Below are 24,037 nucleotides of genomic sequence, written 5' to 3' on the forward strand. Positions count from 1 at the left end.
TTTCACTTTTTCTTATTATTTCTTATCTTATTTTCCCAATATGGTATGTTATTACCATATTGGGACATATGCAGAGTTGAAATATTAAGAGTGGAGGAGAAAAATTGACTTGTTTAGGTTTGATTGTGTGTGTGTGTGTGTGTGTGTGTGTGAGGAGACCCTCTCCACACACACACACACACACACACACACACACACACACACACACACACACACAGGAGGAGTAAAAATGCCTGGCAGATGCCGAGAGTTTCTCTGCAGAGTCTCTCCTCGTTCACATGTTGCCGAAGGCTTTCGGTTACATAACAGAGTGAGCGGTCCGGCCGTATCAGCAGGAGCAGGAGCAGGGACAGGGACAGGGACAGGGACATGGACATGGACAGGGACAGGACATGGACAGGCCTGGGGACAAACACAGAGAAGGCAGAGGTGGTTTAGGGTCACAGACGGCTCAGGGGTATTTCCCACAGCGAGGACTGTCCACTCTCTCCTCTCATCTGGTCCTGAGGGATCCCTGGCACTTCAGAAGCCCCTCTATCCCAAGAGGGGTGGGAACGGGAACAAGCATACACACTCCAACCCCATCACTAACCCCCAACCCTGGATACACACAGGCCCACCCAGCCCCTCCTGCCCCAGCACTCTGTTTACATTTCTGGGACATGGCTGTGTGAAAGCTGCAGATGAAGGACCACAGAGCATGAGAGAGGAACAGCTGTGTGTGTGTGTGTGTGTGTGTGTGTGTGTGTGTGTGTGTGTGTGCACGCGCTCGTGTGTCATTGAGACTAATGAAGCAGATAAAGATGAAGCAGTCACATTTTTTTATTCTTTTTAAGTATTGTAGACTTATCAAGGTGTTATGAGTAGGCTACGTTATTGATTTTACAAAATGCAGTTGTCCATATGGATGATTCAAGGGGAATTGTGATTAAAAATAACAACTCAAGTTTTGTTTTACACATTTGATGTTTTGACAAATGTTAACGTCGGCTTTAGTAGTAGAAGAAGTTCATTGTCAGTTTGATTCTTTTACATGTGATTTTGAGTACATTTGCCATGTTGTTATATCAATATCAGAAAACATTTCTCATCATTAATACGGCAATATTGGTTTACCTGGCCCATGGGATGGCGTTACTCTCGTCTGGGAGGGAAATATGTCTCAATATCCCTATATCTATATCAAGTTTTTTCTTGAGGGAGAAGAAAACGTAATGCATGTTTGAATGATTTACACTGAAAACTACAGTGAACCAACAACCTCTTGCAGGTGACAGCAAACATTCCTCTTGTTTCTTTTAAAAGGTTTAATCAGTACATCTTGCATCTTTTAAACCAAGCAGGAATTAGCTCCGGGGTGGCTTATGCTCTAGTGAAGCAGGATTGCCTTTTTTAGGCAGCCACTAGACGGGGGAAAACATTTTTCAAAGCTCTTGCCAGCTGCACTTTTACTTTGAAGGCAAACAAACACATCCACAGTTTTCACCCACTTGGTAAAAGTAGAGAAACTAAAAAAGCTCTGTCACTGAAGGAATGAGCATCATTTAGACTTTAAATTGACTTTCAGCGTCAGTGACGTATAGCTGTTTGCTGTTCCCAGCAGCGCAGAGTGACAGTGTCTGAATAAATTGTACTGTGAAGGACTGAGGCTTCAGGTAAACTATTAGTATTTCAACTTGTATCAAAGCCTGCAGTTTGTATTTATTCCCACTAGAAGGCACTGTTGGACATGTCAGCTCGGAGCCTCTACAGGTGTCCTGTGTCTCATCTGTCAGTCCGTGCTGCCCACTGTGATGTTGAACTTTAACATTGACTCAGTCAGAGCTGCAACGATGAATCGATTAGTTGTCAACTATTAAATAAATCGCCAACTATTTTGATAATCGATTCATCCGTTTTTTAAGAAAAAAAGAATTTATTTTCAAATGTAATTTCATTCGAGACTGATCTGGCATCTCGGAAGAACCAAACAAAACATTTTGCATTTTTCATCTTTTCATGTCATTACCAGTGAGAAATGCTGCATTATTTCCCATTTAAGGCGGAATTAAAGTTTCTTTCTGCAACATTCCAGCAGCTTAGTTGAAACACAAGCACATCGAGGCACGTCTAAGACCACTAAGCTCTCTAAGTGTGGGCGATTGTTCAAAATGCAGTGCAAACATAGGAGCAGAGCTGCTAGCGTAGCCACTCTGCTGCTGCTGCCAGTGCACATGCTGTGTGCTTTAGATTCCAAAGAATTGTCCTGAAAATGTGTTCAGGGGAGAAGGAGGGGGTTGTAGGGGGAGAGGAAAGGATGAGTGGCACTCGGCACACACCTTTACTCTGACTCACACACACATATAGACACAGGGATATACTCTGAAAACAACCGCAGAAACTCGGACTTGAGTCACACTTAAGTTACACACACATTGACATGAGACTCGTCCTCAAAAGTCTTGACTCGACTCGGACTCAAGATGCTGGACTCGTGAACAATATTTATTTTTAGGAAACGTCTGGTGAGGTGATACGTAACGTATCTGCTGCGCGCGGCTACACGTGAGAGAGGACAACAAACATGCCCACGGCACCGGCAGCTGCTGGGTCATTCATCAGAAGCTTTGGCTTCAAACACTTCAGACAACAAGGCTCAAACATAAGACGCAGCGAATGCTAAATATGTGTACTCCAGCTCCGAGACTTGAGACTTGACTTGGACTCTAGCTCAGAGACTTGAGAGCATCCCTGCCATATATGCAGTATAGCTATGAATAATAATGTAAGGGTTTTCTTTCGTTCGTTCAGTTTCACACTGGGAATCAGTTACTGCGTGCTCAGCTCCCTGACTGAACGTAAACACTGAATCGTTCCAACACTCACAATCAATGCTGTCTGTTTCCTGTCTCTCTCTCTCTTCACGTCTCACACCCACACTAACACACCCAAAGCAGCGATTTTAACCACTCCGCTGTCCACACTGAGCAGGCTGGGCCGAGCTAAATGGGCTGTGTCTCGAGCTCTAAAGATGCACAGAGCTTTATATTTAGCCCTGTGTCATTTCCCCAGAGGCCCTGCTTTGAGCTACGTTTAGGGGGGGAAACTCCCTGCATGCTAGCTACCTCTGCCTTCCTAAAGGAGTGGGCTATAATTTGGTAAATTGGTCAAAGGAGCCACTGTGCTCATGTGAAAGAAAGCACATGGTGCGGAGTTGGCAGAGATAAAGCGCTGTGATTGAAAGTCACACTCTAAAATGCTGTGCTTCTAGATAGGAGACAGACACGTGGCTGTGTCCATGGTCTCTCATCAGCTGTGGGTTTTCGCGCCGCAGTTTTTATAAGGACACTCGAACATGTAACAAAGCATGAAGGCTCCTAAACTCAGACCTATTGCATGTAATAAATAAGCTGTGTGTTGTATTCTTGAAAGGTCTGCTAATGTGCAGCTTAAAAGGGTAATAAAGAGAGATTCCAATTTATTACGTCTTGGGTCTTTTTGTAGGTTTGGCTATGATTCTGTTTGGTAATAAAAACATTGCTCACCAGCTTAATTGCTTTGCTCTGGGAATACTGGTGACATCACTGACAAGAAGTCAGATGGGGCAGGAAACATGGTTGTGAAGAAACCCTCATGTTAGCTAAACTGGAACTTGGAAGAGAAAACGTGGGCGAACAGTCAAGTGTAACAGACCCACTTCCTGCTTCAACTTTGACCTACTGCACTTGCCACACATACTGTTTTCCCCTTGCACTGAAGACTAAAATATCATAAGCAAGCATATGTGAGCAAAACAAAAAGTTTCTTTAGGGGAGGTGTGGGGGGTAAAAGGTTTAATTGTGTAGTAATATCCAAACATTTGACCTACTTAGAGCCTATATTTTATTTTGGTTGTGATGCCCTCAATAGCCCCCTGCTGGACCACATGACGCTGTCGATATAAAATAAAAAGGACCTGCAACGGAAAAACTCTTGGATCTGGCTAAACTAGTCTTGCATTGCCAGACCTATCTCCACAGCGCTGCGGAGTAAGGTCTGGCTCCACCACAGATGCATTCTGGGATAGGAGAATTTTTTTTTTTTTTTTTAAACCTATCACAATCGTCTTGGGCGGCGCTAAGCTCCGGACGCAGCGACGGTGGTTCAACAAAATAGTCTCAGGAAGGAACTTGTTTTGGTGGAACATTTGCACCCCGCTAAAGAAAACGCCTCATACAATATTAAATGAAGTTAACTGTTCACACAATACAGTGTTTCCTCTAGAATTGTTTCAGCAGAAACAAAGGAAGGTAGAGTTAAAAGAAAGGTTCTTGGTGCAATATCTGCAAGCCCGTCAAAAAGTACGGGCTTATCTGCTAATGTTAGCTAGCGACCGTTACCATGAAACCATCCAGCAAATAGACAGTACCTTAGGGTGATTTAACGTCACCGCTCACTCCCCGCTAGCTCTATACAGTATATGGACGTGCGCTCTACCAGGAGAGCTACCCAGGCGCCCAGCTGGAGATTTCCTCATATAAAATGGAAAGCACTTTAATAAACCGGTTTGTTCCTTTAATTAACATTGGTAGAAGTTGTCCAAAGTAGGGGCCGGTATCAGTAAACGTCTGTGACAGAATGCAGCTGTAAGCACCATTTTCATCATTGGTAGTGATCAACAACAACTCCCAGATTTTTTCATTCTGAGCGATGAAGCAGGAAATGCTGAACAAAATGTTATCATACTGTTGGGTCTATTTTTATGTCCGTTACTATTTTGCTACCACATGAGAGATCAACAGCCTGTATTTAGCTCTTCTCATGAGAACAAATGCAATATGATGCTCAGCTGACTTGGCTCCAGGTAATGGCACGGCTCTGAGTCCAAAAAAACAAACAACCTGAGTATCTTGAATGGATAATGTTTTTCTTCTCTTCTTTTAAATTGATAGGATTACTGTCCAACCAATATCTGTGGTTGGAGAGATAAGTGTATTCTTACAAATGTAGTGTGTTGGAAATGCCAGGTTTGTGTTGTCACTCTCCCTGCAGGTGCTGCAAAGCTCTTGGCAACAGAACACTGGTTTTGTTCCGCTTCTTAACTGATCACATCTTTTGTAATAATGTTTAAAGACATAGGCGTAATTTACAACCCCTCCAATCATCCATTCTGGGCTTTTCCCTAAGTTTTTTGGGGGGTTTTTTGGACATTTTTGTCACGTTTTCAAGGGTTTTGTTGCTTCCTTCGAGGTTTCTTTTGGACAATTTGCAATCTGCAATTTTCTTTAAATGTTTTTGTCGCTTTTCTCAATACATGCAGACATGTGTGGACTAGCCAGACCCTCCTCTGCAGCACTGTGTAGGAAAGTCTGGCAAAGTGCGACTAGAAGCTTGGTGACACTAGTTGCTGAGCTAGCTGGTGTGGCGCCCCATTGGCTAACATGCTCTCTGTGCTGTGTCGTGTGAATTTTGTTCTCAGGGAACTACTTCACCTTTCTCCGTTTTGGACTCTTTGGCTCTCTGTTCCCCTCAAAGCACTGACAAGACATTCTGCTATTGGTCAGCAGCACACATTCGCTTGACTCTGAACACAGTCCTGGGCCCTGGAGATTTACATCTTGACTTTAGTCTCAAAGGCACTATGACACAGCAATTTCTCATCATTTGAGTCTGTGAAATAAACAGCCTATAAAAGCCAAGATCCAATCCTGGCTTTGTAATTGGTGTTAGACAGAGATTTATTGTGCGTGGCTTGCAAGAATTGTCTTAAAAATGATTTAAAAGAAATGATACCATTACTTCACTAAGTGCTACACTTCCCCTTCAATTGTTTTCCTTTGAAGAGGGCTAAGAGAAACGGAAAACACTTCCTCTGTGGACTATTTTGCTGATACACAACTTCCCAGGCTTTCTCATGCTTTCTGAATTAGTTGCAAGCCTCAACGACAGTACACACACAGAGACACACACTCCGGCCATCTGGCTGCAATTGTACAAAATGGAAATGCACATGTTAGAATATATCATTGTGAGAATTGTTTGTGTCTGTGTGTGTTTTTCTGGGTGTGCACACAATAAGCTCTATTTGTGTGAGAATGCCTGTGGCTGCACATTTTGACCTCTGAGCATATCCACAGTCTGCATTTAGAGGCTCGAACATCAGTCTGGTTTTCCTTTTCCTTGAAGCAACTCTGTCTTGTATTTGTCTGATATACAACAACACACAGTGACACACCTACCTGGTAGCAAAAGCAGATGGTTATGATTTGAAATCAAGTTAAAAATTCCAATTGTGCTGCCTTGGTAATGGTTTTGGTAATTTAATCAGCATTCCCTTTATTCTGTGTTTTTTTTTTTTAAACGTTGTAAGTTGGTAATGGCACTGGTCAGGATGAATCCAAATTCTCTCATTCTCTCCCTGGTTGGTGGTTTACTCTGGGCGTTTAGACTGTATTCTGGGGCCTGCACAGCCAGACTATAATTGACTCTTTGCATTTACTGTTTGTATTCCACTGAAGCTCTGTATAGAAGCAGAACATCCTCTGTGTCACAGTGCAGCTCTCTGTGTGGGTACTGTCCATTGATCACCACCATGGAGGAGGTTTCCTCTATGAAGTGATTCGATCCCAATTACGATTTCCAACATTTGACAGCATAACTCTTGGGTGTTCTGTACTTAAAGGTCCCATGGCATGAACATTTCACTTTATGAGGTTTTTTAACATTAATGTGAGTTCCCCCAGCCTGCCTATGGTCCCCCTGTGGCTAGAAATGGTGATAGGTGTAAACCGAGCCCTGGGTATCCTGCTCTGCCTTTGAGAAAATGAAAGCTCAGATGGGCCGATCTGGAATCTTCCCTTTATGACGTCATAAGGGGAAAGGTTACCTCCCCTTTCTCTGCTTTGCCCGCCCAGAGAATTTGGTCCACCCATGAGAAAGAGACATCATGGCTTTCAAACGAGCAAAGTGGCAGTTGGTCAAGGCCACACCCCCACCCTCCACCTTGCCCCCCCACCCCCCCTCCTCTCTCCTCCTCAATAGCATTTAAAGCTACAGACACAGAAATGGCACATACTAAGGAAAGCTCATTGTGGGACTGGCTCTAGTGGCTGTAATTCTGCACCAAGGCTGAATTTCGGGAAAGAGACTTCAGATACAGTATTAGGGGACCACTAAGGCCTATATAAAAGAGACTTCAGATACAGTATTAGGGGACCACTAAGGTCTATATAAAAGAGACTTCAGATACAGTATTAGGGGGACCACTAAGGCCTATATAAAAGAGACTTCAGATACAGTATTAGGGGACCACTAAGGTCTATATAAAAGAGACTTCAGATACAGTATTAGGGGACCACTAAGGTCTATATAAAAAGAGACTTCAGATACAGTATTAGGGGACCACTAAGGTCTATATAAAAAGAGACTTCAGATACAGTATTAGGGGACCACTAAGGTCTATATAAAAAGAGACTTCAGATACAGTATTAGGGGACCACTAAGGTCTATATAAAAGAGACTTCAGATACAGTATTAGGGACACTAAGGTCTATATAAAAAGAGACTTCAGATACAGTATTAGGGGACCACTAAGGCCTATATAAAAGAGACTTCAGATACAGTATTAGGGGACCACTAAGGTCTATATAAAAAGAGACTTCAGATACAGTATTAGGGGACACTAAGATCTATATAAAAGAGACTTCAGATACAGTATTAGGGGACCACTAAGGCCTATATAAAAGCATCCAAAGAGCACCATGTCATGGGACCTTTAAAAGGATAAGTCTGGTGACAGTGTCGGTGTATTCAAAGCCTGAAGTATCTTCTTCCTCTGTGCCATTGTGTATTGAAAACACACCAACACACACTGTAGTTTATTCTAAGTCAGTCCCACATACACCGTCCTGCTGCCTTTGTTGAATGTGTATTAATCCACAGCTGAAAATAGTCCCCAGCCAATGCACTTTAGATTTACTCCTGTTTGAGTAACGTTTGCTAAAAACTACAATGCCCAGCTGTTTCTTTTTCAAAGATATTTTTGTGTGTGGCATTTTTAGGCCTTTATTTTTGCCCCTAGGGGGTCCCGGACCCCTTGTTGAAGATCTCTGCTCTACTCTACTCCATACCAGGAAGATCTACAGAGACAGGGATCCAATAGATCAAACTCTAACTGTACATCCATCCTGGCTGCAGTCAGGGTGCACTCATTTGTTGGAGACCATGTACAACATCTGCAATTTTGCTGCAATGAAAAGTGCCACGAGTCATTTACTTACTGTCCTCTTTGCTACATATAGATATGACTGATAGTTTCAAGACAGGCCTAGACTGGATTTGAATGGATATAAGTAACATGTGTTCGTGTGTGGTAGTCTGGGGCTATCGAAGCCCGCACCAGCTCATGACATCATGGATCGCTCTGATGTTTTCTTCTTCTGCTCTCTGCCATGAAGCTCTCACTTTACCCCCATCTCTCCCGCTATACCCCCAGCCTAGACATCCATCCACTCATTACTCTCTTTTATTTCTCTCTTCTCTTTCTCCTTTTCTCTCTGTCCCCTATTTCTCTCTCCCCTCTGTCTCTGTTGGCCTTTTCCTCTCTCTCTCTCTCTCTCTCTCTCTCTCAATTTTCAATTTCAGTTAGCTTTATTGGCATGATAAATTCAATACATCTGTGTTGCCAAAGCATAAGAACAGAATAACTATCTAAAAACTCTTTCTCTCTCTCTGTCCATAGCTGTATCTCTCTCTCTCTCTCTCTCTCTCTCTCTCTCTCTCTCTCTCTCTCTCTCTGTCCATAGCTGTATATGGCGTTGAAAGGGAGAGTTCCACGGATGGACTCTCTGGTCTTGGCTAATGGAAGCAGACTTGTCTCTTTGTGTAAATATTTGCACCAAGGGATTATAGATGGTCCCACGCATTCAAGGTGGAGCCCCACTCTGCTCCAGGCCACATTAGGGCAAAGAATGGCGCTGAGCGTATATTCCACACAGCATGAGAGGAGACGATGTGACATGGCACAACATAGGGCCGGGACGATACGCCTTTCTTCCCGCTTCAATTCTTTCACGATACATGGGTGCCGATTCGTATTTGTATTGCGGTTTTCATTAATGGCCATTCTAGAAGTACTGCGATTCCATAGAATAGAGTATTGTGATTTTCTTTTCCTTCTTTAACAAAAACAAAAGTTGAATAATACACTTCTAAAGCCATATATCAGGAGACATTTCTAAAAGCTAATTGTTTTCTAAGAAGAATGCACATCACATGTCAGTCAGTCAGTCTGACATTTATTTCATGTGTAAAGAACATAACATGAATTTTCTGAAGTTTTAGCTTTCGCTCTGTTTTGCTGGAAACGGATATGATGTAGTCGCATCGGCAGTACCGTATCAACAGAAAATATTCAGGTGAATCAGTGGTAAAAAAAAAAAAAAATGAATATCAATTCTGGGGAAAAGAATCTATTTACATTACAAAAAAAAAATCCCTAAAACAACATAACATAATAAGAGTTTGCGAGGTATGGATTGTTGCAGGTATTGATCTCACCTTCTGTTTCTCTCTGTTTTTGTCTCTTCTCTGATCAGGCACCGAGCAGTGACCTTCCTCTCAAACATGTAGACACCATGGTGAGTTTCAACTTACGTGACCTCTTTCTATCTCTCTCTCTCTCTCTCTCTCTCTCTCTCTCTCTCTCTCTCTCTCTCTCTCTGTCACTGTTGTTGTATTCTCAGGTCCAGCCATCTCTTTTGCTTAGATTACTGAAGTGAAAGAGCAGATTAATCTGCCCCTATGTATGACACTGGCAGACAGATGATGTACAGTGTTTGATGTAGGAGAGGTATTTGTTATGAGCGGAGAGAGGCGTTCCAGCTGGCGGGAATTACAGCTGCACTTCTTTTACAGTAAATACACCTTAAAACAGCTGAAACCTTTCTCAATTAAATGTTTAAGAACAACTCCAGGTGTATACTTAGTCCAATACGGAGTCTACAAATCATTGTTTCATTTGTCCTCTGAAGTATGGGTGTCCACAGGAAGTACTCTTTGTTGACTGTTGGCAGTTTGGAATGGCCTTGGAATAGTACAAATCCAATTTACTGCCCAACTTGTGACGTTCCCAGAAAAAAACACAAATCCGATGTTCACATCAAAGACAAAGTGCCAGCTTTTTTTTTTTTTTTTTTTACTAAATGATGACCAATTTATCAAAATTGTACCACTGGAAGTGTTAAAACTAGATGATCAGGGGATTTCTGTGCTGGGAATCAAGCCAGGCTGCTGATTCTGTTCCCTTTTAGACCTTTTCCTTGACCTGTTTACAAAGGCACATCACACACTGAAGGCATCATTTTTGTTCTTCTTCTTGTACCCAAATTTGACAAAATGATACACATATCTACCAGACAAGATATTTGACATATTGGTTGTTTACATACAATGCCAACATTTTAAAAATGCTTACTTCTTACATTATCTGTGCATGGCAACAACATTATGGTGCAGGTTAGGGAAAGATTGTGGTTATGGCCTGGACTGCACATTATATGTTTCTTTTTATCATCATCGCGATATCGTCTTGCGCTTTAAACACATTGCGAAAGACAGAGTTTTTTTTTTAACTTTGCTTATTGACTTTTTCCAACAAATACAGTGACATAATGCAGTCCCAACAACTAAACACGCATACTCACACGAACATACATAAACATGTGTAGACAAATCAACTCAATCAATAATTGCTTCATATATACAAAAATATTCACTCATTTTGGACCAAATATGAAGTTGCTGCCTTGTGCCTTTGCAGGGCAGTGTAGCTAATGCACTGACTATGGAGAAGTACCTCATACAACCCCACTTAAAAAATCCGAATTATCCCTTTAAAATATGGGTAAGATTAGGCAACTAAAGCTCTTGGTTAAGTTTAGTGAAAAATCCACTCCACACCCTTACTTTTGACTGGATGTAGGGGACACACTACTTCCTGCAGTGGGACTAATGGGAATCAATGGGCTGAATGACACAGGCACAGGTACAGTAGCAGAGATGAACAACTTCTGAAGGACTCTCATCTTTGATTTCAGCACTAACATCTTGAGTATTGCTGCTATGTGCAAACATACCGTATGCGTTGCTACTGGCCTGCATCACATTCAGCCTGTTGCAAAGTCTAACTTCCTGCTATACGTATTAGAAAATAAAAGTAATCAATATAACCTGAGAAGGACCCATTCTTAAACATTGTAATGTCTATCTACATCACTACTGCATTGGGTTTTTTACCATTGATGTACAGTATTGCATTTCATGCCCAGCCACCCCATGGAATGGTGAGTAATAAACAGGGCCACACGGAATCTGCAGTTGCAGAATTCGGCAACATTTTCCGCAGGAGAGAAGTAATTTTTTTTAAATAAACCTCAGAATGTTAAACATTTCTATACCAAAGAGAAAAAACATTTCGCAGATTTCATTCTGCATCACCCCTAAAAACTGGATCTGGTAATGAGACATACTTGACTAAATCTATGACATCCCCATTAAGCCTACATATGGTTGTTTTAGAAATACTCATGGCGCTTCAGGGTAACGACTCCCTCCTCCGTACGTGCATATGAGGTCAACACATACACAGAAATTAGAGCGTACATGTTTGCCTTGGACTCACTGAGCACTTGTCGTCTATGACACAACTTCCTGCGAGTTGTATTTTGTCTGGGAAAGGAAGGATCAAGTAACCGATTTAGAGTTACCACCCAAAGCCATGTGCCCACTTTCTCCACAAGGACCAAAATAAACACAAATGCACCAGTGTGCCTCTGTGTGTGTGTGTGTGTGTGTGTGTGTGTGTGTGTGTGTGTGTGTGTGTGTGTGTGTGTGTGTGTGTGGGGCTGCTGTTATTGGCGTATTCTTCAGTTTTCTCATACAGTGTAGTACACAGTGGTGGAATGTGCAGTAACTAAGTACATTTACTTAAGTACTTTACTTAAGTACAAATTTGAGGTAGCCTTGTACTTGACTTCGAGTCTTTTCTTTTCATGCCACTTTCTACTTCTACTCTGCTACATTTCAGAGAGAAATATTGTACTTTTTACTCCACTACATTCATCTGACAGCTTTAGTTACTTTACAGATTAAGATTTTTGCACACAAAACACATGTAGTTTATAAAATACGATGTTTTATTATAAATTAAAACTAGCCAACAATATGACGGCCTACAAGTCCAGCTGAAATGATTCGACAATTAAACTCACAACTGTTTGGATCGTTTCCAGTTTCTAAAATGGGAGGATTTTTCTGCATTGAGTACTTTTACTTTTAATACTTTAAATACATTTTCCTGATGATACTTACATACTTTAACTTACCGTAAGTAACATTTTCAATGCAGGACTTTAACTAAGTAACTGAGTATTTTTACAGTGTGGTATTAGTACTTTAGTAGTACTAAAGTAAAGGATCTGAATACTTCCTCCACCTCTTGTAGTACAGAAGAGCACAATCTTCTCTGTCTCTGTCATGCAGCAGCTTCATATCAGATGGTGTTTTGCACAGCTCAGGAGTTTTCCCTCTCAGGTCATAATTTGGTCTGCACCTTAACTGAGGGCAGAGCCTGCAACACACAGTGATTATAAGTTTTTGTGTGTGTGTGATTGAATGAGTTTGTGTTTTAACTGTGTATAGTATGCATGTGTTGGGAGTGTATATGCATGAGTGCATGTCTGTGCGTGCAGCTGCTCCTGTCTGGTCATGGGCATTTGCTGTGTGGTTGCACTGTGATGTCTGGGTGATGTTTACCCGCACTTCATCGCCTCGGAGCATACAAAATATTTGTCTTATGACTACATGAGCTTCTCTCGCTTCGCCGGATCGCTTTCTAGCTCGGTGGGTTCGGTGCTCTTCTGCCTCTTTGCTTCTTTGTTGACTCCTTTCAGTAGATTTTGAACTTGGAAGTGAAGACGTTCCAAGTGCCAATTTTTTTCCCTCAAGATATTTTTTAGAGGTGTTTCTTCCTCTTTTATTTGTGGCGGAAAGGTGAGAATATGACAGGAAATAGAGGGAAGTTTGGAATACTTATAATACTTATTTATATATGATACTAACATCATATACTTAACAAAAACAGCATTCAAGTGCATGGTTGTTTGTAAAAAAAAAAAAAAAAAAAAAAGACCTGTGCAAAAGACACAACTGTCAGAAAAAGATTTCACAGTTGAATACACACATTTACATGTATGTGTGTGTGTGTGTGTGTGTGTGTGTGTGTGTGTGTGTGTGTGTGTGTGTGTGTAAAAACATGCATCAGACCCTGCATGTTTGCCTAAAGAGACAGGAAGGGTTAGCAGTCACAATTTAGATCCGTACACAGATGAGAAAGAGGGAGAGAGGAGAGGGAGGGAAAAGTTGAATATGAGGGGTGAGAGATAACGTGATGGGAGAATAAGTGGGAGGGGGGAGGGTGGCCAACACACAAGGCAGAGGGGGAAAGAAAGGAAGGGAGAAGACAGAGCGGACAGAAAGAAGGAAGAGACGAACAGTGTTGTGGAGGAGTATGGTCTGAGCCGGAGCATGCAGTGGCCCGCTGCAAGCAACTGCCCAAAATAGAGCCCTTGGGTTTTTTTTTTTCTCTCGATTTTTTTCCCTTCTTCCCTCCGCTGTGAGAGAAAAGGGAGAGGTTTCACAGAGGAAACTTCACTGGCGGACAGAAAGCAGCGAGAGGCAGAGGGCGATGGACCGAGGAGGGTCTCTGAGAAGGCGGCTCTCCTCTCTGAGGGGGGCATGGCGATGGAGTACAGGCTACCTTTTCAGGAAGGTAGGACGCGGTGGAGGGGCAGATGGATGGATGGATGGATGGATTTATTTAGTCAACACGGGTCCTGTAGCTTGAACTTTTCTTGTCCGCTCCCTCATTGCTTGTTTTTTTTTCTCTTTGTTATAGAACAGTTTCTCTCGTCTCCTTCGCGGACTTTTACCAGCCCCCAATGTCTTTCGCCCTCCCTCCCTCCCTCTTTGCTCTTTCTCAGATGGTTAATTTGAATGGCCTGCTTGTAAAGTCAACCTCCACAGATGGTTTTAATCTGGAAACAGGCCTGCTGGACCCCCCACTCCAGTTCCCACCTCCTCCTCCTCCTCCTCCTCCTCACCCGCTACCTCAACCCCCCACACCCACCCACTTCCCCATCTCTCCTTCCCAATACAACTTCTGGAGGGAGAGTAACAGGATTTAGCGTGTGGATTGTGTGATGTTCAGGAGCTTGTGTCTTCTACTTGAAATCTTGCACCTAGGATTTAGAAAATGGATTCAGTCCTATTTATGGCTGCACATATGTCAGTCCCTCAGAAAAACGCGATAATGCGATTGCAGAATTCAATGCATAATCAGCTAAAGTCTGCATAGTTATGCGGGGGGGGGGGCGCATTTTTTCAAATACGCCGCACTTTCGCCGCACAAATTGCCGCACAAATTGCCGCACAAATTGCCGATTTCCACGCACAATATGCGGGGCTTGCATGATTTCATAATCACATTTTCGTTGCAAAAAAGTCCCATATATCTTATCAGAAAGTTGAAAAATGTTGCGTTTACTTCACACAAGAGCAGCCATTTTCCCCTGTTGCCATGGGAACGTTATGAAGTGACGTAATTACGCGACGTGAACATCATCGAAAAGCTGGGTGTTGGGGGAATTACTTTTTTTTCTCTTTTTCATCAAACAGCAGTTTTTGCAATTTCCCGCAATTTCATCGCATAAAATTGCCTAAATATCCCGCATATTCCATCGCATTCTTTAAGAAAACGTGCTGCATAATCACGGATTTTTGCCTGCAACAATCACAAAAAAACTAATTTGCATTTTTCTGGAAGGACTGCACAGTACACCCCATTCATAGAATCACGGCACTTGATCATCACAATGTCTTTCAGCTTTTCACTGACAAGAACATCAGTGTGACCACAGAAACAATTATTGTCTTATTACTGACCGTTGCTTCACTGCGAGACTTTTATTCACCCAGATGGTTGCACTTTAACATAAATATCGTGGCTCATAAAATGCTCTGCACACCAATTCAGACTAACTTAAAGCAAAATCTATGAATCAGCTGCCATCTTTGCAGCACACTATAAACACCATGTCCTCAAAATTCTGTGCCGGTCTCTAATTAAGAAATGAGTTTGCATGCTGTCAACCAGCATGCAAACTCATTTCTTCAACACTTCAACAGTGGTGCCATGCCGTGTTGGCGTCCAACTAACGGGATTTCTCGGACATGGTTTTCTTGTCATCAAAAACAACGTGAGGGTGTTCTGATCACCTCACCTTGGGCTTTTCCCTGACTTTCAGGCACAATAACTCTCACAGCTCCACTCAACACAAGCGTCTGCATCTGTCTTTGAACCCTCTTTTAGGCCGTTTCTCACTCATTCATCTCTGTCCTCCTATGGCGACTCTGCACTTTATAGCCCCTGGGCACACACTGAAACGTTTAGGCCGAAGCACAGACAGAAAGTGGGGGATTTGCTTTGTGTCGCCTCAGTCGAGCCACAGACTCGTGTGAATACTTTGGATGTAAGATGTTGCAAAGGAATTCTGGTGCATAGAAGTTGTTGAGAGAGAGATAAGTGGATTTGCTGGGACAGAAAAGAACATTGGCAAACACTGTATCATCTGATTTGATTATGTCTGCGTTTGTGCCTGTATGTGTATGAGTATTTATTCAGTCCTTCCAAGAATTTGAACACAAATTCAACCAATAACTGTAATATTGGGAGATCTTGCCTTTTTAAAAATCAATGCATTTTTTCCTTCAAGAATTGGTCAAACTGCAGGAATGCTTACCTATGTTTTCTGTAATCTCATGTCAAAACAAGACAAAGTCAGCCAAACTTCCTTGTAACTACAGGGGTCTGACTTTGTTTCCCCAGGACATAGTTGGTGCTACACCGGGGCTAGATAGGACTAGCCCACCAAATATTAAAATAGTTTCCCTGTAGCCCAACTTACAAATGACATTAATGCAATGTCAAACGTTAGACAGTCCTCCCTGTTTTCTTTTCTTTTACTTCTCTTTTCTTCAATCTTCAATTTCATTGTTTTTATTCCACTCATGGAAACAAACAGACAAGCTTTATAATCAAACCATAAATGATTTGCTATATCACATATTACATATCCCTGATCATAAAGGAGCTGAATGAAGACAAACATATCTTTTTACCAGCACCTTTCCCAAATGATACAACAAACAGAAATAGATAGGTCAGTTAACAATTCATTTTACAGACAAAGGAGAGAGAGATAAGACCAAAAAAGAAAAGGAAAAAATTGTAATTACAATAATAAATTATTTCTTCAGTCACCAATTCATCTGGTTCAATAGCACAAGCTTTTTTACCTATCGAGGTCAGGAAAACCGTTTTGTGTTTGCGCTGGTTGTTATTTCCCCTGGACTCAATTCAAGAGGAACACAGTTGCAGAGAAGAAGCCCGGCTGTCTCCAACGGCCATAACCACTGTCGTTACAACAAACAAATTGGTATCCATCATCAACGACTCCATATATGTTTAATAGCTGGGTTCTTCCTACTGTTCAGTCGGAAGTGAAAAAGTCTCTCAGATGAGAGACGAAAAGTCTTCGAGCTAGAGCTGGGCGATATAGAGATAATCAATTATCACAATATTTTTTACCAAATACCTCAATATCGATATTGAAGAGTTGGCTATTGGTGCTTTCACAAAAAATTGACACAGTGAGATTTTTGATAAATAATCATCAGTAATGTGGATATAATGACTAAGTGGGTAAAGGTAAATAATAGAACAGTTGCAACAGTCTGGTAAGTTCAGAAAATGACATCACTTTACTGTGATGTAGCCTTTAAAACCAGGAAATGACAACACTACTGTCATATTGTGATGTGACGATATCCAAACTCTAAGGCGATATCTAGTCTCATATATCGATATAATATCAATATATTGCCTAGCCCACTCAGAGATTTTTTTAGTTCGTTTAAAGAAAATGTCAGTAGAAAACAGCACTTTAAAATGTAACTCATTCTTTTTTTAGCGATGCCTTTTGTGTTCAATTCAATCCTCAGTTTGTTCAATAAAAGAACGTTGGAAATGATTTGTTTTAAATTCAACAAGCAATTTGTTGTACTTAAGCAGAATACCTAAACTGAACTGACTAACTTGAAGTACACTGTTTATGTATCGCAAGTAATATTGTTATCGCAATATTCAACAACGTAATCACATATTGCATGTTTTCCACATATCGTGCAGCCTTATACTTGATGCAGAAAAATCCTCCCATTTTAGAAACTGGAAACGATCCAAACTGTTGTGTGTTTAATGGTCGAATCATTTCAGCTGGACTTGTAGGCTGTCATACTGTTGGCTAGTTTAATTTAATAAAACATCATATCTTATAAACTACATGTGTTTTGTGTGTAAAAATCTTAATATGTAAAATAACTAGTAACTGAAGATGTCAGATGATTGTAGTGGAGTAAAAAATACGATATTTCTCTCTGACATGTAGCGGAGTAGAAGTAGAAAGTAGCATGAAAAGAAAAGACTCAAGTAAAGTACAAGTACCTCAAATGTATACTAAAGTACAGTACTTCAGTAAATGTACTTAGTTACAGTCCACCTCTGGACGTCGTCTCCGTGAGTTTGAACTGCGTGCGCTGAGAGCCAGGCAGGCGTTAGCAGAGCAGAGCAGGCTGAAACTGGTCCACGGAGGCGAGCGGAGCTCTTGACACCGATGCTCAGCCAGTCGCTCTGATTTAATGGATGGTGATGGATAACAGCCCCCTCCTGTGTACATGTGACCCAAACACCACAGGGGAGTGAACAGGCCCACATGGCCTTTAACCCCCAGCTGGAGCTGCTTTGAAGGGGAAGGCGAGGCAGACCAGGCATAGTTGAGCCAAACACAGTCAATCTCCTTCAGCCACACTTCCTCTGCAAGGACTCTCTGCTTTGCTTCGTCCATCACATGGTGCTCTTTGTGTACAGTGGGTAAAATAAGGCTGCACAACATATCGTTTTATTAATCGTCATCGCAATATCAACTGGCGCAATAAACACATTGTGAAAGACTGCGACATATCACGAAAGACACTCGGAGAGTTGAAAGACAATATCAGTAAAAAAAAATGCACTTTATAATGTAACGGTCACTTTTTTCAGTAGTGCCTTTTATAGTGAATTCAATTTTAAATAAAAGAATGTCGGAAATAATTTCCTTTCATTTGTTTTAAATTTAACAATGAAATTGTTGTCGACTATTTTAGCAAAATACTGACAGCAGCAGAACTGAGTACACTTTAATGTCTGTTTATTTATCGCAACATTTATCTGGACTGCCCTGCTTTATAAACAATAAAATCACAGATCACAAGCAGGTACATCCACAATCAATGGAACTATGTGTGACATCATGGACTTTATGATACTATAGACCCAATCACAATGTTTGTTTCCAATAACTTGCGTCTAGAATACTCCTGCATCTCGTACATACAGTTTAAAGGCGCTGAGCAAACGGGGGCGAGGAACACCTGGACATACTCTCATCTCCTTTATCTAAAATGCATGTTTGACGCTTTCATATGTCAACACTTTCACTAACACTAGGTTGGAGAGCTAATATACCTGTTGGGCCACAGACCTAAGAAAATGACACCACCCAAAACCAGCAATCAGTCCGACCGGCGATAGTCTATATATCCACAGCGTTCCACTTTCGGGATTGTTCCGGTGCCGTTGGAAATTCCGCCGGATGTCCCGTCACCTTCCGCTTTTCTGTTGTAATTCTAACCTCTGGTGGATTTCTGAGGACTACGGTTAACTGCTCCTCAGATCTCTGCAGGGTAAATCCAGACAGCTAGCTAGACTATCTGTCCAATCTGAGTTTTCTGTTGCACGACTAAAACAACTTTTGAACGTACACGTTCCACCAAAACAAGTTCCTTCCTGAGGCTATTTTGCAGCAGCAACAGTGGCGTCAGATAGGTCGGACCTTCTTGTTTAACTGTATATCTTTAAACAGTTACAGTTACGGCTGGAAATAAACAAGTTTGCTGATTTTACATCCCGCAATTCAAATCAACGGCCATTTCTCTACCCGGAAGTGCTTTTTGTGTTAGCGCGACGTCTCAGTGATTCGGTCTATATGGAAGTCATGTCGTAACGTGAAGCAGACCAAGAACTGTTGTAAATGGCGCAGAGCAAAAATGATTTTATGGTGCTTTCAGACCAGCTCTGTTGTTGGACAAATAGTATATTTGCATGTCTTTTTACTGTATTTATATTTTTCTAAGCACTACTGCAAGTATCAAGATTATATGCATCGGCCTATAATAAAGCTCCAGTTTAACGTTTGTCTTTGTGTTTTGCAGGGCTCGACAAAATCTTCAAAGAGCATGGAGTCACGGCGCAGACCATCGAGGTAGGAACTCTATTCTTCTCTTTGAGATGCAAGTTTCCCATAAAAGGCTTCATTTGGCTTATTGGACTCTATTTGTTGAATTATTATTGAAGGAGCTTATCTCCACTGTTTTCTCCAAAAGGACAAAAAGATAACGAAGGAGATGAAACAAATTTAAAGCACAACCTTATCCATCCTCTATCACATTCGACTCTGAGTTATGAAGCATTTGAAATGAAAAGTTTCAATTGTAATATGATATTTGCCAGTTCGACCAGGGGGATTAGAGAAGCAACATGCCCTGCCATTGAACCGGACTTCACACTGTTTTGTTGGACACAAAGATATTTGGTGTCGGCCCCTCTCACCTCGGCCCTGGGGGAGTCCCACGTGCTGCCAGTTGTGTAATTAATGTGTAAAACTCGACACCACAACAGTTCGTGCTGAAGTGCGGTGCTAAGCTTGAGTGACAGTTTGATGCCCTCACAGCAAGTCAAACAGTTCTAAAAACAGTTCAACTTCTGATATATCATCAGCCAGTGGTGGAATGTAACTAAGTACATTTGTTCAAGTACTGTACTTGAGTATAAATTTTGAGGTACTTGTACTTTACTTGAGTCTTTTCTTTTCATGCCACTTTCTACTTCTACTCCGCTACATTTCAGAGAGAAATATTGTACTTTTTACTCCACTACATTCATCTGACAGCTTTAGTTACTAGTTACTTTATAAATTACAATTTTTGCACACAAAACACTTGTAGTTTATAAAATACAATCTTATATTATAAATTAAACTACCCAGCAATATATAGGCCTACAATTCTAGCTGAAATGATTAGCCGATTAAACATTTAGTTGACTGACAGAACTGTTTGGATCGTTTCAAGTTTCTAAAATGTGAGGATTTTTCTTTACTTCTAATACTTTAAGTACATTTTCCTGATGATACATACCTTTATTTAAGAATGCAGGACTTTCACTTGTAACTGAGTATTTTTACAGTGTGGTATTAGTACTTTTAACTAAGTAAAGAATCTGAGTTCTTCTTCCACCACTGTTAACAGCCCATACAGAGTCTCTGATTAGAGCCATTTTCTATCCGTATAAAGGAAAGATTAAAGGGTTAGGGTTAGGGTTGCACAGCCGTATGTCGGTTGTCTCTTATGTTATGCGATGGCTCTCCAATCAAACTAGTGGGTCCAGACAGGCTTTTTTACATTCTGATGAAGACAGTTTTTTATCTCTATGGAGGGTTGTTCTGCACAATGCTACACAGCTGATACACAGATTACACACCCTCAACCAGCACACAAAATATGTGATTCAAGTCAAAGATTAATTAAGTTGTAAACATGCTGTAGACACCCAGTTTAAATTAAAAAATAAATTAGTTTATGACTTCTGGTTGTACATGAATTCACCACAGTTAACGATGTAATTCATAGCCAAACACAACTAGAAATAGCTTCAGAGACATCCATTTTGAAAGGTGAGCTGACAGTTCTAGTCCCAACATTCTGAAATGTAGTGCAGGCCATTCTTACAGTGTTCTTTCAAATGAATGTGCACATTTAGAAACATTGTGAGAACAATCAGAAGTTCTGTTTGTACAGTGGAAGAGCTCACAGGTTACTACATCTCCTCTCTAAAATACATCTCTGAACTAATAAACCCTGTTAGTTGAAAGGTTACATTAAGACATTAAGACACAGCCAGTGTTGGCAAAGTTCACTTTCTACATTAACTAGTTCAAAGTTCAGTTCACAAATTTTAAAATGAACTAGTTTAGTTCATAGTTCAAAATTGTGAAATAAGTTCACAGTTCCAAAACTGAACTAGTTAATAGTTCTTTTTTTCCATATGTTGCTTCAGTTCAATGTGCCGTTTCAGGGTTGCTCTGGATGTGACTGAAGTTTGCACAGAAATGTAAGATTTTTCCCATCCTCACTTACCTTGTCATAAAACTCGTTTAAATGATCATACGACTTCTCCTTGCTGCTGTCGCCTCCTTGCTGCTTTTTGTTTTGATGACGCATGCGGCGGTGCGACACTGGTGGCTGGTGTTTCCAGCTTGGGTGTTTTGTCCGCTACATATTAAGGCCTGTTTACGGTGTGTTTTAGCCGGGTTCTCGCCTGGATGGCTCTATAGAAATCTGGCACCCTATTGAACGAAGTTAAACTGAGAGAGCGTGCCGTTCACAGACACCAGAATGAACGAGTTCACAGTAACGTTCATCAGGCAGTAATACAGTACGTTCAGTTCACGTTCGCCCAAAATATGAATGAGTTCATGAACTATCGTTCAATGAACGCGTTCAGGCACAACACTGGACATGTTTCAGTTAAGAAAAGAACGAATAGAAGTTATAGAAATAGAAGTTAAAAGAACACGCCGACTTATTGGGACTTTAGCTTATTCACCGTATCCCCCAGGGTTAGTTAAGTCCATACGCAGCCATCTTCTAACCGTATACAAACTGGGAACTATATTCTCAGAAGGCGACGCACTGCAACTTGTGAGTGATTAGAGCAACACCTGAAAAGCACCGTTGTTCCTCTCTGCTCCTCACCACGAGGCTTCTCAGGTGCTGCGAACAAATCACTCCGCCAAAGTAGCAGAAGTAGCAGTGCTTCGCCTTCTGAGAATATAGTTCCCAGTATGTATACGGTTAGAAGATGGCTGTGTCTCATGTGATGTTGTTATTTGTAAACATGTAAATAGGAAAACGTTGGCGTTATTTTGTCACTTACTGGGAGCAGTAGGCTAGATGGAGCCGGTTACCTCCAGGATCTGGGCTAAACTAGGCTAGCGGTGGCTGCGTCAGACAGAGTTACGACACATGGAGATGAGAAGGGTATGTATCGACTTATCTAACTCTGGGGGATACGGGGAATAAGCTAAAGTCCCAATAAGTCGGCGTGTTCCTTTAAAGCGGCTTTTTACATAAAAATGGTACAATGGTTGGTATAGTTCTTGGGAATAACCAGTAATGTTAAGTAATGTTATGCTTTAAAAAAAAAAAAGAAGAAGAATACATTTTCTAAATTTATAAAGTTATAGTACATGTCATATAGGTACATCTTTGTGGTTAAACTTAATAGCCACTAAAATGGCAGGCCTATAATTCTAATACAATCTAATAGTGTTTGGCTAGACGAACGTTTTCAATTTTGAATTTTTTACATTTTATCACCGTATGAACTTTTTATGGCTAAGATTTAAAAAAGAAGGAAGAAAAAAAAGCCTGCTTCTGGCCACCTAACAAATGTGAGTCCCTCATTCACTCTCCTTTTAGCTCTATTTTGTTCTCCACCATCACTCCAATGACTCTTAAGGGGAAGTAAGCTAGTCTGTATCGTCGATGTTCCACTTCCAGGAATTTTTCCAGTGCCGCTGGAAATTCCGCCCTTGTGTCCTTCTTTTCGGCCAGATACCTTCCGCTTTCTTTGTGTTGGAATTTTAAACTCCGGTGGATTTCTGAGGACTATGGTTAACTGCTCCTCAGATCTCTCCAGGGTAAATCCAGACAGCTAGCTAGACCCGTCGCCAGACCTCAGTCTTAAGGGGGGCATATTAAATGCATGGGAGGGCACAATTATTATTAACCTACAGTACGTATATTTATAATAATCGTATATACTTTATTCGCACAGCACGTAATCATCATGGTAAACATAACCAACAGCAATATGACCAGGTTGCCTATAGCCTACACCACATTACATAGAAGCAATGTTATGAATATCCAAAAAACACTTGACTATACAACATATTAGATGTAACACCAGAAGCATCTCTCAAACATTGCATTTTCAAGCAGTCAACAGAGGGATATGCATTTCCATGAGACACACAGACACACACACACACGCACGCACATACACACGCACAGAGACTTTGAACCTACCGGTACTTTGAGTGGAGGCAGCACTGTCCTCTCTCCAGTCCCTCCTGTCAGTACAGTGGGAGGCAGCGTTTCTCTACGCTAAAGTATCCTTCCACTCGGACTTAAACTTGTGAGTGAGGTCCTTTTCAAAAGCAAGCTGAATCAGCTGGGCTTTGCGTCTGTGCAGCATACTGCGCCGATGCTCTGAGAAGACGCTTTTGAGCGTGGGAAATGAGTTTTCACACATTGCTGTGGAAGCTCCTAAAGTTAGGGCAAGGGTGTAGGCTGTGAGAACACAGCCTGGAGTGCACAGTTGAATGTGCTGAGGATGTTGGCTATTGTCCATTTTCCATCTTCGGGGGGAACCGGAGTGTCAGTCATTTTCTTCACCAGGAACTCACGAGCCACAGTATCTTCAGAATCAACCACATCATTTCCAGCTAATACCAGGAGAGGGGTTACCTTTGATGGGTCCAGGAAATTATCCTCGGCCTCTGGGTTCAAAGCAGCCAGTGTGCCAATGAGTTCGCTACCGTGCTCACCAAAAGGCGCATTCATCTCTCCTTGCACATCGATAACACTGTAAAACAATCTCATGAACTCAGTCTTTTCATCTATGTCACTTTGTGGCTGACCAACTGTTTCTTCAACTGCAAATCCGTGGAGGTTTTTGTTAATTGTGCTTCTTCTCTTGCTTGGACCAGGGTCGGTCACCGGAACACAGCCTCGGTGG

General features: G+C 41.5%; 1 protein-coding gene across 12 annotated transcripts in view; it reads left to right on the forward strand.

Moving 5' to 3' along the window:
* The window catches only part of tns1b (tensin 1b), a 239,726-nt gene that overhangs the window by 136,561 nt on the left and 79,128 nt on the right, over window positions 1-24,037 (forward strand). For 11 of the 12 annotated variants that reach the window (XM_078263162.1, XM_078263173.1, XM_078263161.1 and 8 more), the window contains 2 exons: window positions 9,555-9,596; window positions 19,387-19,436. In XM_078263162.1, the coding sequence (XP_078119288.1) occupies window positions 9,555-9,596; window positions 19,387-19,436 (92 nt within the window). Of the gene's footprint in view, window positions 1-9,554; window positions 9,597-13,465; window positions 13,787-19,386; window positions 19,437-24,037 lie in introns of those variants that run through there. The other variant, XM_078263170.1, reaches the window with a different exon arrangement.

Source organism: Sander vitreus, chromosome 11 (assembly GCF_031162955.1).
Source record: "Sander vitreus isolate 19-12246 chromosome 11, sanVit1, whole genome shotgun sequence".
Taxonomy (NCBI): Eukaryota; Metazoa; Chordata; class Actinopteri; order Perciformes; family Percidae; genus Sander; species Sander vitreus.